This window comes from Otolemur garnettii, unplaced genomic scaffold (assembly GCF_000181295.1).
Source record: "Otolemur garnettii isolate 467f Iridium unplaced genomic scaffold, OtoGar3 scaffold00035, whole genome shotgun sequence".
NCBI lineage: Eukaryota > Metazoa > Chordata > Mammalia > Primates > Galagidae > Otolemur > Otolemur garnettii.
In genome coordinates, this window is record NW_003852430.1 from 12,580,755 (window position 1) to 12,598,390 (window position 17,636).

Here is a 17,636-nt window from a genome sequence, read left to right on the forward strand (position 1 = left end):
AAAAGAAAGTCCTGCTGTAGTTTCAGTTCAATTTAGCAAGCTCTGTGAACAGGTGCCTTTGTGTGGCATTGTGCTGAAGTTTGCAGGGGAAACAAAGATGAATATGAAACGACAGGCCCTCTAGGAGTCTATGGTCTAGTTACGAGATAATAGCAGTACATAAAAACTACGATAATTTAACATAGAAGATTACTTCCATGAGGCCTGAAAATAGAGATCATATCATGATTGCAGTTATCTGAAAAGAATTCGTGAAGGAGAAAGGAGAGATAATTTAACAAGAGGATTTGGGACAGCGTGAGTCAGGGAACAAAAACAGAATCCATGAAATTTCTTTGAGAAATGGTGACAAATATAGACTGATTATATCAGGGCACCTGTGGCAGTGGATGGAACAGTGGGGTGGACCAAGCTGACCTTCATCAGTTGTATTGAGTTCTGCATAAACGACAGGAAGCATATATTAATATTTTCAAATAGTGAGTTGTAGCTTCTCTGAAAAGAAGGGTCAGGGAATCCTTACATACCAGAAATAAAGTAGGGAAAAAAAAAAAAAAATCAAAGCTAGATCTATAGGAAAAAGCTGTGGGAGCTTCGGATCACATGTAAGCTCTTGGTGCTGAGGGCTGAGATTCTAAAGCAGTGAGTGGTTCTCAACCTTCCTAATGCCGCGACCCTTTAATACAGCTCCTCATGTGGCAATGAAAATAATTTTATGGTTGGGGGGTCACCACAACATGAGGAACTGTATTAAAGGGTTGCGGCATTAGGAGGCTGAGAACCACTGTTCTAAAGCCTTCCTGGGAAGGCTGAGAAGGCTCCTCTGCACCAGCAGCGACGCCCCTATCAAGCCTCCAGCAGCGACGCCCCTATCAAGCCTCCAGCAGTGACCTGACATAGCATTCAGGCCTCATGCACTAGAAAACCCTGTGCACTCTCAGGCCTACCATGTGTGTAAGAAAGTTGCTACACAGAAAGGTTTGGGAGAGAAAGAGAAAAAAAATCACCCTTCAGAAACTGAAACTCCTATTCTAAACCATGAGCAGACAGAATTAACATGAAAATTAGCATAAATGAATGCTGAAACATTGAACCATCCGAGGGTTTCACCTCCACAGAGAAACACTCGAAAGTATCTCTAACAAGTATTTCACTACCTCGGGGCTCCCAGAGGATAGATATGTCCCATTAACTATCATTTTTCAAAATTAACAAATACCACAAAGAGAAACACCATGAGAGAAAATCAGAAAAATGTAGGAATCAGGAGATTTAGCAAAGCAAGAAGTAAAACATAACAAAAAATACATCTTAAAACTCTAGTACCTTGATTTAAAACAATTAAGGGATGAAACAACAGAAAGCATGGAAGAATATGAAAAAAAAATGAACAGAACTTTTGTAAGTGAAAAATATTGTCATTGAAATTGATAGAATAAATAGCCAATTAGATCCAGTTGAAGAAAGAATTCGTGTTCTGGAAGTTAGGTATTGAAGATCTAGCCAAGTATCCATCTCATGTCTGTGGGGAAAGTGGTGGAGATAGAATTCTACATAGGTAGTATTTAGAGAAATTGGAAATTGAAGATGATAGGAGAATAAGAGGAAACAATCACTGAATGTCTGCATTTGATCTCTGTCTTCGTATTGATTCATCATCACAGCCATGTAATAGTTTTTTCCTATTTACAAACAAATCAAATGATCCTAAAATAAGGGTATGTCATTTTTCCAGTGGTCCTGTGTAGTGAGCAAAGTCTAGACTTAAAGACCACAACTTAAATCTAGACTTTACGAGTCCAGTCCAGATGCTCTTTAAATTTAACATACTAGCAAGATTTTCACAAAGGTTGATTTATAGATCATTAGAAAGTTTAATTTGCAATTTAATAAGTTTTAGTCTCCAACCAGACTTTATACTTTTGCTTTTGAAGGAAGCCAGAGAGAAGATAATTAAAAGAAAGTAACAATATGAAAAGTTGGTATTTAAATAAGAGACATTAAAATCTTAGATAAAAGGCTGATTCTAAGAGAGAAATTTTGAAGAAAGGATTGGATGGGATTCAAAATCTTAGAGATGATAGAATTAAACCACAGCGACAACACAGAGGACGAAATAGAGGCTGCAGATGAAGCACAGTTTTAAAGAGAGAAAAAGCCAGGTGAGCAAACCTGTTTGTTAGTTTCAGCTTGTTCATAATCCAGCAAAGAAAAAAAAATCTAACAGATAAACTTATGTTTGTCATTCTAGAAAAAAGGTGACCAAGCTTAGGCATAAAGTAAAAAACAAATCTTTCACAATACATTTGTTTTGTCAAAGGAAGATCAGCAACTGGAAATTGTCTTTCAAGTAAATATGTCCTAGATAGAAATGTGTCTCATCCAAACCCTCCTTATACCCGGTATAAACACCGTGAACAGTCTATACCAGTGTGTGAAATACTGCAAGGTATTTGTCCCGAGCACTTTTCACAGACCATAGCAGGAAGGATGCTCATCAGCGCCAATTGTGAGAACTGGTGTGATCTGGGCACCTGTTTGCTAGGAGCTAGGCTGAGAACAGCTCATTGCACACATGAGCCTGCAAAGCAGCTGTCAGATGGCAATGACGTTAATTTACCATGGACTCAGGCAGGATTTGATGCTGACCCAGACGTGACAGACTGGCTTTCCTGTGAGTTGAACCATCCAATGCCTTCTGTAACTATTTTTATTGCAAGCAGAAAACATGTCTAAATGTTTTATTTCTCAAGATTCGAGTCAATGTTGTGACGTTTTGTTTGAGAGGAAGCATACATTAGATCTATACGAGTTAAATTCCTCTCAGGCATCAGTCTGGCTTGCCAGCATCATAGATAAAAGGCTTATTTGAAGCAGTCAGGCATTATTTACCTTGGCAACCATTGCTGCCTTCTATTCCTAATGGAGAACAATTTAATCTTCTGCAGCTTTGAGTATTGCAGCTGTGATTTGCATCCGCAGCACAAAAGAGAGGACTGAATTTTATGACATTTTTTAAGGTTAGACCTTATTAACTTTTATCTCTACAGAACTTACCTCACACTTTACCTACTGAACCAGATGCTCTTATAGCCCAGGAACGAGACTGTCTCTTGATGTCAGACAGTTTATTTATTTCCTGATATTCCATATGAGAATTTGCTATGCACTCTGTTCATGAGCGAGTTAGGGTATTTTCCAAATGTGCCTAACTTAATCCTGTGACCTAAAAGGGTAAGTGCAGGAGTCATTCATTCATTCATTCATTCAATATATGTGTTGAATAAGATGTAGATGCTAGGCTGGGCATGATAGCTCATGCCTGTAATCCCAGCCCTCTGGGAGGACAAGGAGGGTGGACTGCCTGAACTCAGGATTTCAAGACCAACCTGAGCAAGAGTGAGACTCCATCTCTAAAAAATAGCCAAGCATTGTGGTGGATGCCTATAGTCTCAGCTTCTTGGGAGGCTAAAACAAGAGGACACTTGAGCACAAGAGTTTGAAGTTGCTGTGAGCTATAACACCACGGCACTCTACCAAGGGTAACAAAGTAAGACTCTATCTCAAAAAAAAAAAAAAAGGCGGCACCTGTGGCTCAAAGGAGTACGGTGCCAACCCCATATGCTGGAGGTGGCGGGTTCAAACCGAGCCCTGCCCCCCCAAAAAATGTAGATGTGGAGATAAACAAAATAGACAAAATTGTCTCCTTCATGAGGCTTATATTCTATTAGCAAAGGTGAAAAAAGGAATGAGCCAAGACATAGATTGCACAGTGGCAAGAAACTTGAGTGCCATGAAGTTGGGTAAGATTCTTGGGAACAACAAGGATTCCAGTAGAGATAGGGAGTTGGGTAAGGCATCTCTGAGAAGGTGATGAACAAGCGTATGGAAGACTATTCCAGCCAAATGGAAAATCAAAAGCAGAGACCCTGGAACAGGCTTGCACCTACTGTCATTGAAGGGGAGAAGGACCAGAGTGGCCAGAGTACAGTGAATGGGGGGAAAGTCTTCAAAGTCCTCAGGAAGTAGAGCACATAGGGTGGACAGATCATGAGGAAGCCAGATGCTCTTCTGAATGCTCTAGCTTCTCTGCTAGTTATCTTAGGCTTGTATGGGTCCATTCGCATTAAGAGAATGATCTTAAAACATTTTTACAATATAGAAATACTTTTCAAATCTTAGAGGAAATATAGTAAATGGAGTCTCTTGTTCCCTCTATTACATGAATAATAAGCTGCAAAATTGAAAGACCAGTGCAGTCACCCCTGTCTCTGAAGCTCAGTCCATCGTATCATACCACAAAGATGTACTTAGGTCTAACAAATGATCTAGTCTAAACCAGTTGCATTGAACTGTTTGCTAAGGCTGTTAATAAGGCAGGGAACCTACCCCTAAAAATGCTGAAACACTCTTGAGGCAAAAAGATAAGTAAGCAAGTGGTTCCTACTAACTGTGAGAAGAACACTGTATTTTGTTAGGTAAGAGATATCGTAGAAGAACAAAGTCTGAATCAGGGCAGTTTTTAAACAAGAGATAAGGAAAGGAAGGAGGGTGGAGTATTTAGTGCAAAAATATGAAGTCATGGAACACATGACCTGGAAAGGAAATTGCAAATAATTATCAGTAGTTCTGAAGCAGGCATTTAGCCTGATGGTACATGCCATTGTGGAAACCAGCTGGCTTCTCATTTGTGGGTTCCCGTCCTTTTCACTGGCCGGTGCTGTGTCTGTGTCACGATGGAAGGTGTCGATGCCCCTCTATAGCAACTGGCATTGGGCCGAAAGAAATAGGCAAGGGCCCAATTACTGATGCCCTGTCAGTCATTTGGGCTTTAGTTTGCGGTTGAGGGCTGCCACCTAAGGGAGATGGACGGAAATGAAAGAAGAATATGGGGGGAAATAAAATGGCCGTTTTAAAGGATTTCTCGGTGTTTTTCTCGATGGAAATTGATAATTACAATGATTACACTTTAACCTGTCCATTTCAATATTTCTCTGGTGTGTTCTAGATTATTTCACAATTGTAAGATAATTTTAGCCCACATTTAGCCATGAGACATAAAGAAGAACCTTTTAGTAAATAAGTAAAAGTACAATGGAGTCTTGCTATCTCTTCACTAGCTCTATTATCTCTTTTGTTTCTTACTTTCTTTCCTAGTATAAGATGTGTCCCCGTCCCTTGAACTGTAAGATAAGCAGATAAGAGAATTGGCAGCACATTTCTATGACCATGAAACTAATTTAAGCTTCACATTTTAATGGTTCATTCTGTTGTTAAGGAATTTTTTTTATTAGTTTTGCTGTTGTTTATTTTTTAAAAGAAAGCAAAAATAATCTAGCTTTCAATCATGTCGTAGTAAACATCTAAAGTTTAGAGATATTTTCATAGGGTAAAATTGTCCTTGTGACGACTTTTTTGGGTTCTATGTAAAGATGGGTTTATTTTAAGATGTATGGCAAAAGTTAATATGCTAAGCTTGTTAGAAAAGAATGGATATTTTGAAGTGTTTCTAATCTCCCGTATCTGATCACACATTACTAAACAATTTCCCCTGTTTACCATGTGCAAAAGTATTTCTTTAAATTTTTACTCCAATTAAAAGCCTAAATTAACACACATTTTCCCCAATGTGTTGTATTGTGTTCTAACTAGAATTGGCAAGTCCATCGAGCCCGCCAAAATGTATACATTACTTTCCTCATGCTGGGTATTTATTCATCTGAATATGGGATACACAAAATTTGGTTTTCAAATCCACACAAGTATTGCAAGGCTATTTTAAAGTTGAGTGAGCAATTTTTTAAATGCAGTTATTTGATGGAGACACGCAGAGAAATGGGAAGATTCTGATGGTTGTTCTGTTCTTTTGACCACCACAGATTAAGGAGCATCTTGCCAAGGGTCAGCGAATGCTGGCAGGCGACGGAATGTCCCAGGTGACCAAGACACTGCTGGACTTAACTCAGAGGAAAAATTTCTATGCAGGCGATCTTCTGATGTCCGTGGAAATCTTGAGAAATGTAACAGACACATTTAAAAGGGCAAGTTACATCCCTCCATCTGATGGCGTCCAGGTAAGGGAGACAGTTCCATGTAGGAGAAGACTAGTGAAGATGTAATCAAGTTTGGGCCCTGAGAACCCAGGGCAGCCCTGTTGGAGGAAGAGAGTACTCACTCCTGTAGGGCAAACGTCCAGCTGTGCTTAGTGCCAGCTCTGGAAATGACCTCAATTCCCTTGGTCATTCTTTACCTCAGTGTCCTCAACTATAAAATGCACATACTGCACCTCCAGGAGAGGCTGAATGAGAACACGCGTGAAGTGCTTTGAGTCCTGAGATAAAAGACAGAGGCGATAGCAAATTCAAGGTGGTATCCTGGATATTTTATTTTGACATTTAATATCGCCATCTTGCCATAGGAGACTATTAAAAGTCCATTAAGCATAATGAAAGCACATTCACTATAACATGCAGAGAAGACAGAGGGTAAGGTTTCTGGGGTTTTGCTATTAGAAGGGGGAGGACCATATTTAATTTTGTGGTACCATTGCCAGAAAATATGAGGCAAATAAATACTTTGGATAAGAAAATAGGTAATTCAGTAACTCCTTGTAGCATAGGTTTTCTTGTCACGGGAGGCTTTTAGAGCAACATCATTTATTTCCATAATCAAGTTTAAGTACTCACACAATTGCTGTGTTGCCTTTGCCATTAAAACATAGCTTGTTGGATGGCAAACAAAGCACATTTAATGCAACTGCAGTTTGCGTTTCAGATGAATTCTTTTGTGCTATAGACCATGTACTCTTGCCAAGAATGCTGAGTTGATTTCTGCATTTCCAGCATAAACTGTTCTTCCTATATCTCTGCATTAAGTTCATTGAAAAAAAGATTTGGCAAAACTCCCAGATCAGGTATTTTTTTTTCTTTCAACCTGCTATTCATTTGCGAGATTTCTTTGAATTTCACTTGGAAAATGCACAATTTGTTTTGTTTTGGTTTGTTTTAATGAACTATTGAGGGAAAGAGGAAAAGAAGACTGTGAAATCACAGAATCGTTCATAAGTAATACCATTGCATATATTGCTAAAATTACATGTGTATACTGGTGAAAGTCATGGCTCTGAGACTTATTCCTGCTGAGTTCTGTATCACTAGTATTCCTTTTTAAAATTATGATCATAAAAATGCACTGAGAGGTTGTATTAGATTGCAATTCCACCCACAGTGTAAAGTGTTCCCTTCTCTCCTCATCCATGCTTGCATCTGTAGTTTTGGGATTTTGTGATATGGGCCATTCTCATTGGGGTTAGGTGATATCTCAGGGTGCTTTTGAATTGCATTTCTCTGATGATCAGGGATGATGAGCATTTTTCAAATGTTTGTTAGCCATTCATCTGTCTTCGTCAGAGAAGGTTCTGTTCATATATCTTGCCCAGAGGTATCTGGGATTGCTGGCTCTTTTTCTGTTGATTAACTTGAGTTCTCTGTAGATTCTAGTTATCAACCCTTTATTAGAATGATACCCTGCAAATATTTTTCCTATTCTGAAGGTTATCTTTTTGCTTTACTTGTGTCCTTTTTTGTACAGAATCTTTTCAGTTTAATTAAATCCCATTTGTTAATTTTTTGTTGTGATGGCCGCTGAAGTCTTTGTTATTAAAGTCTTTCCCAGTCCAACATCATCAAGAGTTTTCCCCATACATTCTTCAAATATTTTTATTGTTTCTTGTCTTAGATTTATGTCTCTTATCTATCTTGAGTCAATTTTTGTAAGCGGTGAAAGAAAAAGAAATACATTTGAGAGGTTTGGATGGAAGAGTTACCACCATTGGAGCATTTCAAAGATGCATTTTTCCCTGAAAAAGAATCAAACAGTTTTTATAATTTTAAAAAGTAACTGAGTGTACCTTTTTCCTGAAAGTTCTGAAATACTTGGATGTATTAGCATTTACATTAAAAAGTAACATTGAAAGTCTTCAATGTGAAATGCAAATTTTAATTTAAAAAACCCTTCAGATGTTCCAAAGCACCGGGTAGCATGCTGCCCTGAATAATCTCTAACTCTCAAACACATAAGGCATTAAGATTTAAGACAGGTGCTAAAGTTTAAGAAGTTGCGATTACCAGGTTATATTTTCAACATGTTTTGATTGAGCTATTTATTATCAGGCTATCCTTACTGAACAATTAGTTTAGACAATTGTTTAGTCAGGGGCTTTAGCTGATTTGACTTAAATAGAGCAATTTGGCTGCTAAGTTTGCTGTCAGGTTAGCATAGTCAGAACGGTTTCTCCATTTCCATCCTACTTCCTCATTAGTTCTCTGAAAAGACACAGAATCCTAAGCACCGTGGTGTGCTCACCATTCCCTTACAAATGGGAGCTGCGTTTTCCTGTGGCATTGGCTTTCCTGTGTCTCTTCAGATATCTGGAATGCCGTCCTCTTCTGGAATTTCTTCTTCTACGTCTGCCTGCCAAAATCCTAGTTCAAGTCCAGTAAGTCTTTTCAAATGCCAGACCACCAAGTTCCTAACTCCATCTGAAAACAATCCTTCGCTCCTCTGAAGTCTCAGAGAACTTTGGACCTTACATATTTGACTTTTCACAATTTCACCCCCTTAATCTGCAAATACTTTTTGTCTTCTTTGCATGAGTATAAACTATGGTTCATAACCTTAACGAACAGCCCTTCACTTCAGATTTTGCCATTTCCGAGGACTCTGGACATTTCTAATTGGGTAGCAGCTCAGACTTACCATGCCATCAACTAAATTGATTGTGAATTCAGTTTTTCTTGCATTTTCCATTTTTCTTTGTAGAATTAGCAGTTCCCAGGCTGGACGTGTAATGTCTTGTCTGTTCCCATCCCTCCCTTTCCTGTTGGGTGGCCAACACGTGCCTTTTCTCATCCGTTCCTACTGCCATTTCCTACGGCAGCATCTCCTTACCTCAGCCTACATGTTTTACAGCCTCTTTCCTTTGATCTTCCCTCCTATATCTACCTACATCCCTATCCATGTTGTTCACTGTCGTACTTAATTGTCCTAAGGCGGCTTTATGTCTCTTCTGACTCAAAAACCTTGGTGTAATAGCAAAGCCTCCTAAATGACAATTCAAAGTCTTTATCTTGGTTTGTAGACTACCCCACAGATGGAGTTGAGCTACCTTTCCAGCCTCTGCAATGGATTACACTTCCTTGGTAACACTTCCTACTTCCTTTAACATATGTAGCTTGGCAATTCCATAAATCAGAATATGTTTTCAGCTTAAGCAATCTATAAAATTAGGATTTAAATTTTCCCCAGATCATTCATTCACCTTACTGAGGGACAGCATTCACCTGAAGTGTAAGTTCTTAGAATTATTTTATTCTTTTCTTAAGAGGAGTAATTTGCTGCCCATGATTAACAATGGGAAAAGAGGAAGCAAAACGTATATAATCCTTGGTAAGGGATACGCATCCTCTTAACCAATCAGACGCTTGATGCAAATGAGCCACTTCTGATTCCTGTAAGGGCTGCCTGTTCCTGGCTCTGGGTCTTGGCTTCCTTTGTGTTTTCAGACTGGCTTGATCTGTATCAACCTTCTAAAGTTATTTCTTGGTTCTCTGGGCCTCCGATCACCAGCAGCACTTTTCCTCTCACATCTCGTTATATGTTGTATTATTAGCACTCATTAGCAAATCTTTGAAAAAGGAGAAACTTTTCTGATTCATCTTTGGACCCTAGCCAAGCTCCAGCCCACCTCCACCAAACAAGATTTAGCATATAATCTTAACTATGCAAGGTGTTCAACAAATATTCATCGAATTAATTAACAACAAAATTAATAATCGTGTGTGTGCTGCTGAGCTTTTTCACCATTCTTTATCCACTGGAAAACGATGAGGAAAGACCAATGAAAAATGATGTAAAACTATTCAAATAGAATGAGTTCTTTTAAATGCAGTGATGTGCAAGGCATTTTATGTAAAGTAGCTGGTAATGCTAGATTCAACAAAAGATTGGTTTGACGTGTTGGTGAAAGAAACATGGAATAGTTATTATAGATATAAAATAGCTAATGTGAGGGAGATCATCAGAAAAGCCTGGGCATCTTGTTAGTAAATTACTGGGGTTTAATGCCTCATACACACACAAATAGATACGTATTTGCATTTTTTCTATTAAGAATTACATAAATTAAACTGTGAAGACCTTGGAAATGTTTGAAGGTTAATAAGATGGCTCTGATAATGTTATCAGCTAACGTTATCCCACCCCGTGAGGCACTTCTCTTTGTTCAGGTGACTCCCATCCCCGTGTGCAGTTCTCATTATTATTACTAAAAAGCAACTCTTTTTTTTGCCTTTGAAACCTGTTCATGAAAAATTTCATTCAATACAGATTCTAAATGTCAGTAAAATATTATCTCCTTGTGTTTTTATCCCATCTATTTCTGTTCAGTAATCACAGTTAAGGATGTGAGAAATTTATATAAATATTTTAAATGGACAAACACATAGATTGTAGATTTACCCTTAAAATAAATTATATAAGTTATTATTGTTGTCATCCTCTAAATGAACTCATGGAAAGCTGTTATTTTTAATTTTAGTATTTTTTTTTATTTTAAAAAAATTACTTTAACATATGTAGCTTGGCAAATTCATAAATCAGAATACGTTTCAGCTCAAGGAATCAATAAAATTATGATTTAAATTTTCCCCAGATCATTCATTCACCTTACTGAGGGACAGCATTCACCTGAAGTTTAAGTTCTTAGGATTATCTTATTCTTTTATTAAGAGGAGTAATTTGCTGCCAATGATTAACAATGGAAAAAGAGGAAGCAAAATGTATATAACACCTACATGTTTTAAACTAGATAAGTATATTGTTTTTCCCTATAAATGAAGATAAGTGGGACATAGAAACTTTATTGTATAAGTTCACAGGAGTAAAAATTATAATTGACATTAATTTCAGAGAAAAATGCATGGCTAGATCTCAAAAGTTTCACTTTACTAAATCAACTCCAAATTCCATAAAAATGGGCACAATGACTCCAATAAGTAACAAGGGTTAACTACAAAGCAAGGCTGGTTCCCTCCATTCATAACTCTGCCTGCCTGCAGCCACTTAACTCTCTGTCAGGGGTTGCAAATTAAGACTGTGTTTGTCATCGAAGCATATATATGATAGCCATTGTTTATTTTTTATGACAAAACTGAAGTACAACCGTAAAGAGAATAGAAGCAAAGGAAAAAAGGGGAAATCATTTATGAGATTATCGGTACTATAAACCAGCCAGCTAGGCACTCCCAGTTCCCTGAGAATTTCATGCAACATGTCGGCTGCACCCTGCAGAGATGGCTGCAGAGGTTTTGCCCGGTCAGCTGCTGAGGCATGAAAGGAAGCTGCTTTTAAAGTGTTATTCTTCCCTGAAAATAACACTCTGGATGTGACTGTGGAGCTATGTTTATCCTGGTTTGAACAATAGCAACTCTGATATACACCATCATTTTATGGCCCTCTAAGAAAGAAAACCTACTGCATGTACCTGTGACAAAATTCTAAGCTTCCAAATTCTACCCTGACTTATAAAATTTTGAAATTAAAAAAAAAAGTAAAAATATGCTTGTAAGTATTGGAATAAGCCAGAGTTATACTTTTACTTTATTTATTTTTTTTTTTTTGAGAAAGAGTCTCAAGCTGTCACTCTGGGTAGAGTGCTGTGGCATCATAGCTCACAGCAATCTCAAACTCTTGGGCTTAAGAGATTCTCTTGCCTCAGCCTCCCCAGAAGCTGGGACTACAGGTACCCACCACAATGCCTGGCTATTTTTTTAGAGGCAAAGTGTCACTCTGGCTCAGGCTGGTCTGGAACTCCTGAGCTCAGGCAATCCACCCACCTTGGAATACTTTTTGCTTTTTAAAAACTGGTAGAACATATTTCAAAGAGCTTTCCTTTCAAGAATATTCTTTTCCAAACCTCTAGGCATACCTGCAAAACTCTACTCATGTTAGATCTCTATGGTGTATATAGTTTTTCTGATCTGACATATGTTCCTCCAAGGCCCAATTTGAAGATCATATTTTCTTAAAATTGTTCTCACCAAATCCCAAGAGGAATTAGATTTCTTGCTACTTCTCTGGGTGTTGAAACCCTGTAAACATTCCTACTATAGCACTCTCAAGCATAACATCATAAGTATTATTTCTAGTTCTGCCTTCAGCAGTAAATTTTAAGGTTGTTGACAGGCTATTTTGTCCCTTAGAACACAATAGCCTGGCACTTGAAGCACTGTAACCAAAAATATTTGTTGAAATAATAAATAAATAAGGGCAATATAATAATGTTAGGTAATTCACATTGTTTCACAAAAAATAAGAAAACTAGTATGGACATCCATTGCATAGAGGAAGAAAGAGTGAGGGAAGGGAAGGAAGGAAGGAAGGAGGGGGAAGCAAGAGAGAGAGTGATAGAGAGAGAGAAGGAAAGAAGAGAGAGGAGGCAGGGAGAAAGCTTGTTCATGTACTTTTTTTGAACCAATGGAAAGAGTCATACAGAGTCTCACTTTATCAATAGAGGACCAAGTTTGCACTGCTCACACCAGAAACTGTAAGAATGGACAAAGTTGAACCAGACATACATAAATTCAAGTTTCAGCTTACTCAGTCACTATCTTGGTATCTTCAGGCATATTATTTGATTTTTTTTTTCTTATTTCTTTATTTCTAAGGAAAAAAAAAGAAACAAAAGATAATACACCATCAATTCTCATTACTGGTTGGAGTTCTATGCATATTCTATAAAATTACAGCAAACACTGAATTAACAACTATTACAAACAACTTTTGAACCATTTGCTCCAAGGAGAAATGCAGCATTAGGTTCCTCTTAAAACCTGGGTATAAAATTTTCAATAATTGATCAAAAAATGGCCTAGTCTCATATGTCTTATATGCATGTCTTTTAAAAGACACCTTATTTAATGTCTTTTGTTGATATGCTAACACTAAACTCAACCAACAACATTATTCCTCATGCCTAAAAAAAGTTTGTATCTAATGCCTATATTCTATGAAAGGCACATCACACCTTTCTTGTATTTAAGACCACTAGACACTATGCACTTTGACCCAGGCAGCACAGTTAGATCCAGTCCCTCCCCTTCAAAAATAGCCTACTCAATTAACTGGTGCATGGTAGTTTCTACATCACATTATTATTGCTAATATTGTAATTCTTAACATGAAAGTGAATGATGGCCTTGTTCTCAAGCTGTTTGCACTATCATTGACTCAAAAGAAACTTATGAATGAGGCTAGACTGGAGAAATGTAAATACAGTGTGTCTTCTAGGAATTTAGAAAATACAGAGGTTAGAAGTTCAGTCACAAGTGAAAAATTCACAGGAGAGTTAGGTCTTCAGATAGAATTTGGAGTAGCGATTTAGGCAGAGAAACACTCACATCATCAGACTATATAATCAAAAGCATAGAAATGGCGTAAGCACAGCTTGTTTTGAAAGCAAGTCTTGTGGATAATGAGATATATATAGGAACATGCAGATTATGGAGACTGGGGGATTAAGGGCAAAGAGAAGTGTTTAAATTTGATTGTCTGTAAATGAAGTTATTAAATATCAATTTTAAAAGATTGAATCTTTTTAAAAATAGCATGGATTAGGGAGTGAAGGAAGAATGGTGGAGGGACCCACAAAGATGCTGTAGTAGAGATATAGAGGTCAGAAAAGAAGACAGCAGGACTTAGTGCCAGTGGGTCAGAAAAGAGGGAAGAGATACCTCTTAATGGATCAAAGGTAGGGCCTTTGAGACGGTTTAGACTTGGGGAATGGAGAAGGAATACGCTGGAAAGACCAAGCATATCAGGGCGTCCACAGAGACTCTCAGTGCCCTGTGCTCCTCAAACTCATCAGAATGCAAGGCCATTCTCTCTTCAGTCACCTTCCTCCTCCCTGACAACAGCTGTGTTGGTCTAATTCAGTGTTTATCAAAGTATTTTGACCGTGACCTTGTGTAACAAACACAGTTAACATTAATAAATAACTGAAAAACAGTTTCACAAAACAATATTCACTTTACTATGTGTAAGATACTCTGGTATTTTTTATTCTCCTCTATTTCATTAAGAGAAGTTGATCATGACCTTGAGATAGGCCATACTCAATGCTGGAAAACCACTGGTTTATCTGATGCATTCCCTAGATTTGAGAAGTTTATCTCCCTGTGGTTGAAATCGAATAGGAAATTTTGACCTCAGCATCCAGTTTCTTTCTTAAATGCAGACCTTGAATGTTTCAGAGACAGGTGATGAAGGAATTGAAAGGAAAATAGAGATAGAGATTTTAGCAAAGTCAAGATCTGCTATCTTAAAACACTGGATGACCAAGTGGATATGTTGCACCATAGGTTTTCTCCATCAAAAATTTAGGTCACTTGGTGAAAACCCTGGAGTATTATTTCTCCCATCATTTTAATGCCAGATGCATTTTTATTTTGCACATCCAAGAATATTAGTAAATGTGGAAGTAACTATTAACATGGTAAGATAATATCAGATAGCAATAAGCCTCATCTGTAGAGGTCATCTACTTTTCTGAAGACTAAGATCTGCTCTTTTCTAGTTTGAAATCGTAGTATACTCTTGCAACTAATGCCTTGAGATCCTCTATTCAAAAAGCATCCTGCAACCAGAAATGTTAGTAGTTTTCTCAGACATGAGTTGAGAAGATAGGGAGGTTGGAAGTAAGAGCGTAGTGTGCTTATTCTGTAGGCAGAACCCTGACCTTCGGGGCATGGTTTTGCCACCTGTTACCTCTGAGATCTAAGACGAGTTACTCATCTCTATATGCCTCAGTTCTCTCTTTCGTAATGTGAAATCAGAGTATCCACCTCATAGGGTTGATGCAAATGTTCAATATTACACATCAAATACTTACACAGGACTTGACATACAACAGAGATCATGAATTGTGGCTACTGATATCATCCAAAAAGTTAAGATTCTCATGGAAGAAAAATATACAGTCTTTGGACAGGTAGCTACTTCCAGTTCAGATGTTTATTTGATAACCTTCCTGCCAAGAAAAGAAAGTCAGATATTTCTCAAGACACCTCCTAAGGGAGCATGGGCACTGCTTTATTTTTTTCTTCTTTTCTGTTCACTTGTTACAGAACAGAAAGTCAGGGAAAGTGTTAAAAAAAAAAAAAAAAAGGAACAGAAAAGAAGTATAAGTTGTTAAGGTCAACACTGTGGGGCTGTTTCAGAATTAGAGAGCAAGGAGATGAGGAGAACTGATTAAATCCATGACCACATTCCCGGCTGGGTGGAAATGAGGTTGAATGAAGGACTGTAACCTGCAGCTGACAATCACCCCAAGTCATAACCAGTTACAGTTTCAATGCTTAACTACCTGTCAGGATTCCCTATTTTGTCTCCGTGAAAGAGAGTGTTACACACCAAGCATCTCTTTCTAGGTAGTATTTAAACCTGGCCCATATTATAAACATGAAAATAAGAAATTCAGCACGAAATAACTTCCTTAAACGAGGGAATGATGAAGCAACAAATCTTGCTTTGCAAATTAACATGGTTAAATCCCACCATAAAATCTAGAAGATGGCAGCTTGCTAAGAGTTACTGACAAGCTGCACAGGAAAGCACAGTGTGCCCCATGGTGGGTGGGAAGAGCACAGTGCTCCCCATGATGGGTGGGAAGAGCACAGTGCACCCCCCTGGTGGGTGGGAGGAGCAGTGTGCCCCATGGTCAGTGGGAAGAGCACAGGGTGCCCCCTGGTCAGTGGGAAGAGCACAGGGTGCCCCCGGTCAGTGGGAAGAGCACAGTGCACCACCTGGTGGGTGGGAAGAGCACAGTGCGCCCCATGGTTGGTGGGAAGAGCACAGTGCACCCCCGGTGGGTGGGAGGAGCACAGTGCACCACCTGGTCAGTGGGAGGAGCACAGGGTGCCCCATGGTCGGTGGGAAGAGAACAGGGTGCCCCCACGGTCGGTGGGAAGAGGAAGGGAGGAAAAGGAGTCTTGAGAATATGAGACAACCTGTCAGTCAGAAAATGCTGTGTACTATAATAAATAATTTGGAGTGAGCTCAAAGAAACCTGACATAGGTAGTTTTACTCTTTTAGAACATTCCGTTATTTTCTTCTGAGTCAAGAAAAGGTTAAGATTTGTGTTAGCAAAGTGTATAGGTGGTTTTCTGTTGTGATTCCATTTATTATGAAACGTTTTTCTATTTTAAAAAATTGTTATTGGAGAACATACTGGTTTGCAAGGGCTGCCATAACAAATACCACACACAGAGTGGCTGATCAACAGCCATGTATTATCTCATAGCTCCGGAGGCTTAAAGTGCAAGACCAAGGATTTGACTGGTTTGGTTTCCCCTGAGGCTCTTCTTTGACTGGCAGGTCATCAACTTTTCTCTATGTCTTCACTTGGTGTTTTTCTCTGTGCACACACGTCCCTGATGTCTCCAATTCTGTTTTTGTTGTTGTTGTTGTTGTTGTTTATTTGTTTGCTTGCTTGCTTATTTTTGAGACAAAGTCTCTCTCTGTTGCTTGGGCTATCAGACTGGACTGCAGTGGTGTCATCATAGCCCACTGCAACCTCAACTCCTGGGCTCAAGTGATCCTCCTGCCTAGGCCTTCCAAAGTGCTGGGACTACACCTGTGAGCTGCCTCACTCAGCCTAAACTCCTCTTCTTATAGAGACACTGGACAGATCAGATCAAGACCCACACTAACTCCCTTTTTTTGTTAACTTATTTTCTCTTTAACAGCTTTATCTTCAAGCAGTCACCTCTAACCTATTGGGTGACGGGGCTTCAAGGTATAGAGTTTGGGGAAGGGGGATATAGTTTAGTCCATAACCCTGAAGGACTGTGAGAATTTTCTTTTATTGAGGAGGCTAAGCATATCGCCCCAGGACAGGACCTGCTGTCACTGCTGTCTTCAGTATGCAGTATTGCAAGGGGGTAAGCCTGTAACATGGGCATCTGCTTTCACAGGGTGACCCTTAGGTCTGTCAACTGGGCCTGCCCAAAATTGAGAGACCAGTACTTACCTCATTCCTCAATTAAGAAGCTTTCTCTAAGGCTAGGCATTGTGGCTTATGCCTATAATCCTGGCCCTCTGGGAGGCTGAGGTGGGTGAATTGTCTGAGCTCACAGGTTCAAGACCAGCCTGAGCAAGAGTGAGACCCCATCTCTAAAAATAGTGGGCATTGTGGCAGGCTCCTGTAGTCCCAGCTACTTGAGAGGCTGACACAAGAGAATCACTTAAGCCCAAGAGTTTGAGGTTGCTATGAGCTATGACGCTATAGCACTCTACTGCGGGCAAGAAAGTGAGACTGTGTCTCAAAAAAAAAAAAAAAAAAAAAAAAGAAGAAGAAGAAGAATCCTCTGTCCAGATAAGATGATGATTCTGCTGCCCTGAGTTATGATGTTTTTACAACATTGGCTGCTCTACCAGGCTGCTTCTGGGGGAATAATCACATTTAACCATTTTTTTTTTAATATCACTAACTTTTTTACCTTTCATCTTAAATGAGAACTGGAAAGCAGCGCTGAGTGCATGCCCCAAAGCACTGAAGAGTGGACGGCTTGTTCTTTCC

General features: G+C 38.9%; 1 protein-coding gene across 2 annotated transcripts in view; it reads left to right on the forward strand.

Annotated features, from left to right (window-relative positions):
- ADGRB3 (adhesion G protein-coupled receptor B3) overlaps nucleotides 1-17,636 on the forward strand; it is a 734,763-nt gene that overhangs the window by 335,385 nt on the left and 381,742 nt on the right. For both annotated transcript variants that reach the window (XM_003789674.1, XM_003789673.2), the window contains one exon: nucleotides 5,880-6,074. In XM_003789674.1, the coding sequence (XP_003789722.1) occupies nucleotides 5,880-6,074 (195 nt within the window). The remainder of the gene's footprint in view (nucleotides 1-5,879; nucleotides 6,075-17,636) is intronic.